The 11,127-nt window shown below is 53.2% G+C and overlaps 1 protein-coding gene across 1 annotated transcript in view; it reads left to right on the plus strand.

The window, feature by feature from the left end:
• The window catches only part of SSBP3 (single stranded DNA binding protein 3), a 166,535-nt gene that overhangs the window by 140,501 nt on the left and 14,907 nt on the right, over positions 1 to 11,127 (plus strand). Inside the window, exons 7-10 of the mRNA XM_010847196.1 lie at positions 121 to 201; positions 1,083 to 1,142; positions 5,229 to 5,295; positions 5,412 to 5,488. Of these exons, the coding sequence (XP_010845498.1) occupies positions 121 to 201; positions 1,083 to 1,142; positions 5,229 to 5,295; positions 5,412 to 5,488 (285 nt within the window). The remainder of the gene's footprint in view (positions 1 to 120; positions 202 to 1,082; positions 1,143 to 5,228; positions 5,296 to 5,411; positions 5,489 to 11,127) is intronic.

Raw genomic sequence — 11,127 nt, forward strand, 5'->3', positions numbered from 1 at the left:
GCCCGCCGCCCGCACGCCGCCCGCCCTTCGTTTTTGGTTTAATTTTTGTTCTTTTAAGCTTCTCCTGCGCTTCTCCATGTGCTGTGATCTATAACCTGCCTCTACTGTCTGGCCTCACAGGGTCCTCCGGGGTCACAGCCCTCGCCGCACGCACAGCCTCCACCTCACAATCCCAGCAGCATGATGGGACCCCACAGTCAGGTAACGCACTGTGGCTCGCCCGCCCGCCGGCCGGGGGGCGCGGGGCACCAGGAGGACAGAGCCAGCAGAGGAAAAACAAAAATCAAACGTGCTCTCGCCATAGCCGTTGAGGATTTCCTGACCAAGGAGATGCCTCCTCCTCCCAAAATACATCTTTTCCCCCCCTAAAGATAGTCTTCGTTCCTTGGACATCACACCCTTCTTGGATATGAAACCAAAAGAAAAGGAGAACTGTCTCTGTGGCCTTGTCAGCGGCCTCTGCGTTTTGTTTTGTCCTCTCTCACTTTTGGTTTGGTTTTTGAGTTTGGTTAACCATTGTTTGTAACCGAAGCTGCATCCCTCGCCCTCTCCGTGTGCACTCTTCGCTGCTGAGAAAGCTTTTCTGCCCATTCCCCTGCATCGAGTTAGGGCGCCTGCTGTCCGCTCCCTGTTGGCCTTGTGTATCTCCTCCCCCTTCTCCCTGCTCCCCTTCCTTACCCCCTTTGTTGGTGTTGTGTGAGCGTGTGTGAGTGCACGTCCAGCTTTGTCTACACACTGGGAAATTTCCTGTACAAGTCCCTTTGGGGTTCTTCCACCTGCCCTTACCTACAGCAGAGGTCTCCCCTTCACCCTGCACCGATGTAACTGCTCCTCCGTGCCCTGTGCCAAGCCCCAGCTGCTGCCCTGGCACCCAGAGTAGAGCTCTCAGCAGATGCACGGTGTGCCTCCGTCACTCCCTCCGCCCAAAGGAAGTTTTGCCCGGAGGGACAAGGCCACCGGGAGGAAGACAGTTTAAAAGATCACTAGTTGTAACAAAACTGGACTTGTGGAGTGGCGCGCGTTTGTGTCTGTCACCGTTCAGTACTGCAGGCTGTCACTGAACTAACGCCCTGTAATTGCAGCCTTTTATGTCACCACGATACGCAGGCGGCCCCCGGCCCCCGATCAGAATGGGAAACCAGGTACTGTACCTTCTCGTGTTCTCTCCCCTCACTGGGCCACCCTTGACCCCAGCAGGACTTGGACTCGGAATCTGCAAGAAGGGTTGGGGGGTGGAGGGACAGTTTTAACTAACGTGGGAGGCAGCTTATAAGCAGGTCCCCGGAGAGGACTGTGTTTTCCATTCAGTGCTCCATGCAGCCCCTCCCAGCATCATACCAGCCTCTCCCGGTGGGCTGTGGGCAGCAGGGTGTGAGTGCAGGGTTTCTGCTCTTCTAAAGAAGGTGGTAATGCCTCAGCTCCTCCCTGCCAACCCTTTCTTGGAAAAGGGTCTTCCTCCTTAATGAAGTTAATTGACAACGTGCATTTTTTTTACCCTGGAAGCTTTTGAGAATTACCAAGGCTGGTGAATATAATCCTGCTATTAAGGGAAGAAATGGCCCATAGGAATGCTTCGATCAGGAGCCTGGGTGCAGCGAGCAGGACATTTGTGAGTTTTTAAGCAATGTCTGCCTGCTTCCCAGTTGCTTCCCAACTCAGAACAAGAAAGGATTTGTTCGTGTGCTTAGACCAGTGGTCTACTTGTGGGGAGGGCTTTTCAGCCTGGGGTTATATGCCTTATGCTGCCCCATAGGGTTGGCAGTTCTAAGTGGTCTGGAGAAATTGGTCCCCAGCTGCCTTCCGTGGTTCAGCCCATCCAAGGGCAGGAGGAGAGCTGCTGAAGTGAAGATGGGTATCTTCTTTTGAGGGTGGACAGGCTTCGAAGAAACTTTAAAGAAACATCAGGGAAATTTGATTACGTGCCCCAGTATTTCTGTATACGTAATTCTTAGAGTGACCTGGCAGAAGCCCATCAGGAAGTCTGACAGCAGTGCCAGGACCTCCAGCCCTTGTTGCCTTTGGAGCTGGGAGGTCAGTCACCAGCTAGGTTGACGTTACCTGAATGGACTCTTTTCGGTCTCAAGAAAGCCCCGTTAGTGAGATATACAAGGACTTTGGAGAGATGCTTATAACCAGGGGACTCCAGTTTTAAAGTTAAATAGCCTGCCAGTTTCCACTTATTTTTTTTTTCCTCCAAAAATCTTTTCTTTCCTATTTTCTCTGACATGAAGGAGAAAAACTTAGACAAGAATTAGAGGCCCAGCTTTTTGTCAAAGAGGGAGCCCGTGATATATCACAGATGAGGAAACAGAGGGTCACAGTGGAGCAGTGACTTCTTACGTGTCCCAGTACCTGGGCCCGTGTTGGTCTCCAGCTGCCCTGGTTCAGTTAGTTTTCATAGTTGTAAATGTGTTGCCCCGTCTTTGTTTTTAATGGGTCATTAAGTGGACCTTCTCTGGTCTCACATGCCAGGGCCCCAGCAGCAGCTCTTCCTTCTGCCCATCCAAGGCTCTCCTTAGCCCAAACTGCGCCCTCCTGCCCGCAGGAGAGAACAGATGCTTCCTTATCATAATTGTGGTCCTTCCTCCAGCAATTAAGGGACGCGAGAGGAAACATGTTTGTTTCTATTTATCAATTAAGCATGAGCAAGTGCCCGAGAGAGCAAATGGAGAATAAATCCATCATCTGTACCTCGCATTACAGATCAATCAGGCTAACCTCCCCAGCACCCTCCATTGGAAATCTATCCAGATTTCCAGTTTCCTGTGGACTCAAGAATTTTTGTTCTCCAGGCAGGGATGTGTCCCTTTCCCAGGAATTGCCCCTGGGCATGGGGCTCCTGGTTCCACAGGAGCCTCTGTGCCACCTGAGTTAGCTCAGCCTTCCTCAGGGCAGGAGGAGGAAGAAGCAGCTCAGGCTTGCATGACGTCCTGGGTTAGGGTGATAGAAGGGCCCTTAGAGAGACCAGGAGCTAAGGATCATTGACTTTGGTCTGGGTTTGATCCCTGGGTCAGGAAGATCCCCTGGAGAAGGAAATGGCAACTCAACCCACTCCAGTATCCTTGCCTGGGAAATTCCATGGACAGAGAGGAGCCTGGCAGGCCACAGTTCACGGGGTTGCAAAGACCACTGAGTGACTAACACTTTCTTTCTACTTAAAAGTCTTGCAAGGCCATCCTCCACGTGCCTCCCTGGCTAGGGGTTTGGTGCCTTGTACAGAGAGCATTGTTGTGTTTCAAGCAAGGATCGCTGAGTGGATGGCGAACAGTGGGTTTCAGCAGGGTTTAGGAGAAGAGGGATAGAATCGGGGGTTGTCGGGCAGCCCTCACTTCACATCCCAGTGGAGCCCCTGCCCCACCCAGCCGCTAACTTGGGCACGCAGCCGAGTGACTAGCAGATGCTGCTGGACTTCGTCCGGCCCTTGGGCAGACACTTGCTGCACCCACCCCACCGTGCTGGAGGCGAGGCACGGGCCTATTTCCAGGAGCCCACGGAACAACCCCAGGGCATCTCTCTGCCCAGCAGGCCTGAGGGTGTGTGCACGGCAGGCATTTGAAGTCCCGTGTACAATGAGCCGTTATTCTTCTCTCTCACACCTTGGGGCTTTGGCTGTTGCAGTGAAGACCCTTTTGCCTTGGTTACTACACACCTTACTGCCCTGGTAGAGGAGGCCCAGTCCTCATCTCAGGGTCAGTCCAGTGAGAAAAGTGACTGCGGGTCCCGCCTGGGCCTCTGGGCAGCCCTGCCCTGCTCCTGAGTCCTGACACACAGCAGGGTTAGGGGAGCGCAAGGAAGAGCTTCCAGCCTGAACTGATAGTCAGCACTGGGCTACCTGGACAGGAAGCAGGTTTCTGATCCCCATGGCCACTCCACCAGAGTTAGATGGGGGCTTCTCAAGACCTCCCGGCACCTCAGCACCCCAGGAGCCCCCAAACCAGACAGCTTCAATGGCAGGCCTTCCTGCGTCCTCTCAGAGTCCTGTAACCAGGCTTCAGAAATATCCCAAACCCCCAAGTGGGCAGACACTAGCCAGCCCAGTGATTCAGAGCTTGGGAACTCGGTGGAGGAAGCAGAGCTGGGAGAAAGCAAGAGGTCAGAACAGCTAATACCCAGTGCCAGAGAGAGACCATCCAAGCCCTGGGCAGATGGGATGGCAGGTATGGAGTGCCACTTCCGAATAGCGAGTACCCCCAGGCTGGCGTGGCCTCCCACACGCCTCCCTCTCCCCAGACGCGCGCGCACACACACCCTATTTATTCTAAAGGTAAACTGTGAGACTTTGCCCCTTGGTTTCCCACCACCTCCTTCCCAAACTGGTTGGGAATTCCCTGTTGGGCCGATAGTCCCCACCAATCTCGCAACGCAGTTGGGGCTGGGGGACCCTGGGTAGTCCAGGGCCCCTGACACACGTGCCCGGCTTTCACAAAGGCTTTCCTCCCTGTAACCTGTAACCTCCCTGTAACCAGTCCTAAGGCGTGGGGTTCCTCCCCACTTCTGCTGTTCTTATTTCACATTGCAGTAAAAGAACTTCAGTCTCAAATAAAGATCTTTGACGGCATTTTCATAGCGAGTGTGCTAAGTGTTAACTCAGGAACCCCCCGGCCCTCCTCATCTCTAGAGATCACACCGGCATCCCCCACGTGCACCAGGCTTTACGGGGGATGGGTTCTCACCCAACACCCTGCTCACCCTCTCCCAGAGGCCTCCTCCACCCCTGGGTTTGGAAGGTGGCCTTTCATGTGCTGGAAGGAGTCGGGAGTCCTGGGTGTTCTTCCTGGCCCTGCCTGCAGGGCTGTCAGACCTCTGGACCTCAGCTCCCCCATCGAAATCTCAAAGGCCACCTTGTTCATCCCCTATTCCCAATTTAGTGTTTGACCTAAATTGCAGAGACTAGAGTTTGGGTGGTAGAAGGGAGGGACGGTGCTGCCTCTGAGGGGTGTGTGGTGGGCGGTAATGCCGGAGTGTCACTCGGCTCCGGCAGATATGCAGACCCGCGAAGACTCACAGATGGAGCCCCCATGCTCAACTGCGCATGCTGCAGGTTTCCATAGCTCCAGCTGGAGCTGCCTGCCCCCTGGGGGACCCTCCAGCCCTCGGGCAGCAGGAGTGGTCTCAGGGAGACCCTGAGTGGCCCTAATGGTCAGGTGGGGAGATGGGGCAGGCAGGTGCAACCCCCTGTGCCCCCACTGCAGGGAACAGCGCTCAGCTGTATCTTACATCTCTTTCAGCCTCCGGGAGGAGTTCCTGGGACACAGCCACTGCTGCCCAATTCCATGGATCCCACGCGACAACAAGGTAGAGGGGGCAAGGTGGGCTGCTGGGCGGATGGGGGCCGTTGGGAGAGGCCCCTCCTCCCCCACGGTCTGCCTGTCCTTCCTGCCTCTCAGGGTCACTCCACCTCTGTCACACAGGTCACCCCAACATGGGAGGATCAATGCAGAGAATGAACCCTCCTCGAGGAATGGGGCCCATGGGGCCCGGCCCACAGGTAACCAACCGCCAGTCTGTCTGTCCATCTCCCTAGCCATCTGTATGCACCCGCCTTCTCTCCTCTTTCCTAGTCTGTCTGTCTTTCCACGTCTCATAGCTCATAAGGATGAGGGGAGAGGGCATGCCCGTAGATGGGCAGCCCCCCAGCAGAGTTGAGGGGTACCCCTGTCCCATGGAGCTAGGAGGAGAGGCACCTGGGCCTTCCATGGGAAGGACTTGAGGAATTTGGAAGGCAGGGGTCTGTGTGACCAGACAGCATTGTGGGTCCCCAGAGCTTCCTCCCACCCTGGGCGAGTGGCCCTGAGCTGGCTCAGTGGTCACCTAAGGCAGGATATTATATTATTCTGTCTGCAGCTCACCATTTGTCTGATATTGGATGAATCACTGTGACCTTGGTGGGCCCAGCAGGCCCCATTGTCCCCACCTGTCCAGTGTGGGAGGTGTGAGTCTGTGGCCATGGTTCTCAGTGGTATACCTCTCAGCTGAGAGGAGGCTGGGCCGGCCAGGGCCCCAGAGTGCACTTCTACCCAGAGCTCTTGCCATGTTCATATCCCAGGCTCCTGCCTGAGCTTGCTTTTGCCCAGGGGGGTTCTGTTGCCAAGAAGGACAGTTTAGAAACCTCTGGAAGAAGTTATCTAGTGCCCTGTCTGTCCCTTCACAACACCTCAGTGATCACTCCTTGTGACCCAGCTCCATACCCTCAGGTCCCTGGGTCCCATAGAACCATCGGGCAGGGGTCTGACAGGCCGTTGCTGTTCTAGAACCTTCTCACCATTGGCTCCCACTCTGAGTATTTAAGTGTGGCTCTGGGTCCTGTAGAAGCTGTGGCAGAGAATTTGCTGTGTTCTGCCCTCCTTGGGAATTCTCTGGAGTCTGCCCCTCGAAAGCCAGAGTCTGAGTAAGGAGACGGGTGTTTCAGAGTGAGAGCAGGAGAGCCTGTGCTGGGGTTTTCCTTCCCTTCTCTTCTGCCCTGCCCAGAGGCCTGCTTGTCTGTCTCCCTTCTGCTCTGGGTGTTTGGATTCTCTGGGCCCCTGTACAGGTTTCTGGTTCCCTGGCAGTGGGGTTGCATCCCGCTCATGCGTGCCAGCGTCTCTTTTGTAGGAAGAGGCTTCTGCCACACCCCACAGTCCTCCACTCTGCCCTGAATTGTATTTACAGCACACCCAGCCGCTGCTTTCTTCCCGGTGATGGCTGTAACATCTGTGGTGTTGAAAGATTTTTAGGGAGGTCCTTGTCTTTCGATGGCCCCATAATCCTGAAAGGAAGCAAGCCCACACCAGTTGCAGCTCCGGTTTTCTTGTTTTCTTTTCTTTCCTCAAATCCCCCAAAGCTTGTGTTTTCACCAGCTCCTTTTAAGCCACCAGAGTGGCCCCTTCCTGCCAGGAGGCCGGCTGGAGCTGACCTCCACAGGAACCCGTGGGACGGCAGCAGGGTCTGAAGCCCAGCATTCTTGTCCTGAGTCAGAAACTTTCAGATTCCTCAGCCGCGCACACTAGATCCTCTTGGTGTGCAAATCAGCAGTGGCCTTGGACTTCCAGGATGTCCTGGGGGAGGTCTTGGGGATGCAAGAGGACAGTGTACTCCACCCCTTGCCCCGCTGATTCTTGGAGACTCAAAAGCTGCATCTGTAAAGTGGGAGACCAGGACTGCCTTGTAGGGTTTCTAATAGGAGGAAGCACGAGTTCTTGGTTTGAGGCTTGGCACAGTGTAGCCTCTTAGGAAGTAGCTTGGGTTTTCCAACTAGGGGGCTTAAAACCAGTGTTGAGGACTCAATCTGCTTGGGCTGGGTGATTGCTTTGTGTTTCTTTTTTATTTTTTCTGGTAAAGGCCGTTAACACTTGTTAAGCCTGTAGTAATATTGAGGTTCCAGAAGCTGGGAATGGATGTTATCAGACGGCCCAAGACCAGAGTGTTCCGGAAGTCTAGGACTTCCTCCTGACTCAGCAGGAGTCTCTGTGTGTCCCTGTCCCTGACCAGGAGTCTGGCACACTCTTGTGGCATGTTTAAAGAGGTGGGGCTCCTGCAGCCTGAGGTCTTGCTGAAAGGGGCCCTCCTGGCCTCACCGGGCAGGATACAGGGATGGAACTTGTGGGCTCAGAGACTGGTGCCCAGAGGGGTGGGAGAAGCAAGCTCAGGGGTGAGGCCAGCTGGCCATCCTCACCCCACCAACCTCAGGGTCTCTGAAAACATCTCTCCTGTTTTCCCCCCCTGGTTTTATGGAGATATAATTGACATACAGCACTGCATAAGTTCAAGGTGTACAGCATAGTGACTTGACGTACATCACAAAGTGATTACCACGATAAGTTCAGTGAGCATCCATCATCTCAAATAGATACAGAGTTAAGGAGATTGAAAATTTTTTTTTTCTTGTGATGAGAACTTTCAGGATTTACTCTCTTAACAACACTCGTGTATGACATACAGCAGTGTTAGTCACATTTTTGATGTTGTGCATTACATGCCTAGTACTCATTTATTTATCTTGGGGGTTTGTGCCTGTTGACTTTCTTCATCCAGTTCTCCCCCGTCGCAGCCTGCTGCCGCCGGTAACCACAAGTCTGATCTCTCTTTCTGTGAGTTCATGAAGTGTAATTGACCTACAACACTATGTTAGTCCCTTTACACAACTTAGAGATTCAGTATTTCTGGACGTTTCAAAACTGATCACCACAGCAGGTGTAGATCCTGTGCTGTGTCACCATGCAAAGATACTCCTCGGCTATGGGCTGCGTTCCTCACCCTGGACATGGCATTCCCATGACTCAGTTTATTTTGCAACTGGATGTCCTACCTCTTAATCTCCTTCACCCACACTCTCCTCCCCTCTGGCAACCACCTGTTTGTTCTCTGTATCTATAACTGTTTTCTGTTTTGTTATTTTTATTCATGTGCTTTGGTTTTGAGAGTCTACATATGAGTGAAACCATGAGTATTTTTCTTTATCAGACTTATTTCATTTAGCATATTGCAATCGGTGTCCATCCATGTTGTCACAGACGGCAAGGTTTCATCCTTTTTTGTGCCTGAGGGGTATTTCTGTGTGTGTGTGTGTGTGTGTGTGTGTGTGTGTATACCACATCTTTATCCATTCATTCGTTGTTGGATACTTATGTTGCTTCCATATCTTGGTTATTGTTTTTTAAAAAATGCTGCAGTGAACATAGGGGTGCATATATCTTTCTTTTTTTAATTTATTTTTATTTTTGACTGAGCCGGGTCTTCATTGTGGCGAGTAGGGGCTCCTCTCTGGCCGTAGTGCTTGGGCATCTCATTGCGGTGAATTCTCTTGTAGAGCACAGGTTCTCGGGTGTGCAGGCTTCCGTAGTTGCAGCACACAGGCTCGGTACTTGTGCCTCACTGGCTCTGGAGCTCAGGTGCACAGGCTTAGTTGCTCTGCAGCATGTGGGATCTTCCCAGACCAGGGATCAAACCCATGTCCCCTGCATTGACAGGTGGATTCTTAACTGTTGGACCACAAGGGAAGTCCACGTATATCTTTTCTAGTTAGTGTTTTTGTTTCCTTCTTTTCCCATATCAGGCTTCCTTGATAGCTCCGTTGGTAAAGAATCCGCCTGCAATTCAGGAGACCCTGGTTCAATTCCTGGGTTGGGAAGATCCCCTGGAGAAAGGATAGGCTACCCACTATAGTATTCTTGTGCTTCCCTTATGGCTTAGCTGGTAAAGGATCCGCCTACAATGTGGGAGACCTGGGTTTGATCCTTGAGTTGGGAAGATCCCCTGGAGAAGGAGAATGCTACCCACTCCAGTATTCTCGCCTGGAGAATTCCATGGACTGTATAGTCCATGGGGTCGCAAAGAGTCGGACACAACTGAGCGACTTTCACTTTCACTTTTCCCATATCTCTTGTGCCCCACTGGGTAGGGTGCGGTATTACATTCCAGAACCAAACCTCCCTCAGAGCAACCCAGATGTCATCACTGACCCCTCACTGGGGGCAGAAAGGCCTGGCCTTGAGTGAGCCTGGACCTGGGCAAGATTGGGGTATAAAATGGATTGCAGGCTCTGGGGTCAGCCAAGGAGTGGGTATCATAAAGCCTAGAAGTTTGGGACCCCCAGGATGCAGTTGGGCAGAGGACAGGACCCATCCCCCAAGTCCTGTCTCTCTCTGTCTCCTGAGGGTGCTCCCCTGGTCACTCCAGAGGAGTAGACAGGAGAGGGATGAGCTCAGACCTTAGTGTTGGAAAACATGGTCCCGGCTGCTTCTCAGACTCTTGAGGCCTCTGGTCTCTCATCTGCAAAATGGGCGGCCGGATGAGGACCTCATGGGACTCCTCATGGGGCTGTGAGACACAGACCACAGCACGAGGCACCCCACGGATCCCATTGCTTCCCTGGAACCTGGGTTCAGAGAGGGAGCCGTGTCTTGCAATGCCTGGGCTAAGAAAGACGACCAAGCCCCTTTAGGCAGTCTTTAGTAAGCCCCACTGCATACACTTGCTGAGACCAGACACAAAGGTGGGAAACCTTCAGCCTGTTGTTCCAAGTGGGGAATAAGATTGCTAATAGTGGAACCGCTCTAGAACTTTCTGAACAAAGAATAGGTACATGTGGGCTTGGGGCTACAAAACCAAATGGAGTGACATGGTACTTTTTGAGGTTGTGTTGCATTTTAGCCTAAGTGTTACAAAGGAACCAGTAAACTAGGCATCAGCCTGCCCTTTGCCCTCAGTGTCTTGGGCAGATTTTACTCTGGTTTCCCGAAACAGCCAGTGCCGAAAAGGAGGCAGTGTTTCCACTGAATTGTATTTTCTCTTCAAAGATTTACTCCTATGCCTGTGTCTGGTGAGAACTTCTGGCTGAATTTTTCAAAAGTGAATCCTGTTAGGATGAGGCTGAAACTGCCAGAGCTCTGCAGGCTCCTGTGGCAGTAATGTATGGCACCCAGACCCCATGGGGCCACTTTCAACGCTTCTGGTATTCCTGGTGAGGTGGGGTCAGCGCAGCCTGAAATCAGATCGCCATCCTGGCATTTGAGAACATTCAGATAACCTCTGATAACCCACCGTCTAGAGACAGACATCTTCCACCAGGAGAAGCTGCATCTCCCCTCTGATCCAGGACAGTCCAAACTCAGTGCCTCTGAGCAGAGACCCCAGAAAGAGACAGGAGGATTGTAAACCAGGCTAGAGCACCCTCAGCTGGTGAGGAGAGAGTGGAGTCACTTGAGGCCCTTTCTGGGGTGGCCCCTTGGAGGCCTCCCAGTGGGGCTGGCCAGGCTCTGCGTAACTAGAGGGGGTGGAGGGCAGGTCCAAAAGCCCAGGAAATGGCCTGACAGCCTGGAGTCCACCTTGACAGGCCTGTCCTAGAGACTGTTCTCTCAGGCACCGGGCAGCACCAAGAAGAGCCTCTGTGTCGAGGAGTTGGAGGAAGCATCAGCTCCTGCCAGCTGTGGGTGCTTCCAGCGTGGCTGTGCACCCTGCCCAGAGCACGGAACTCAGGCCAAAAGACCGGGGCCTGACCTTTTATAGAGTTCCTGACAGTGGGTCTGACCCCTCTGCCCAGGGTCTGGGGTGACCTAGTTGGAACAAGAAGCCGGGTGGGAAGATAGGCGGGCAGACAGACAGACACATACCCGTGGATGTGGCCATCCCTATGGCTGCACCCCAGACCCC

The sequence above is a fragment of the Bison bison genome, unplaced genomic scaffold, assembly GCF_000754665.1.
Source record: "Bison bison bison isolate TAMUID 2011002044 unplaced genomic scaffold, Bison_UMD1.0 scf7180017864244, whole genome shotgun sequence".
NCBI lineage: Eukaryota > Metazoa > Chordata > Mammalia > Artiodactyla > Bovidae > Bison > Bison bison.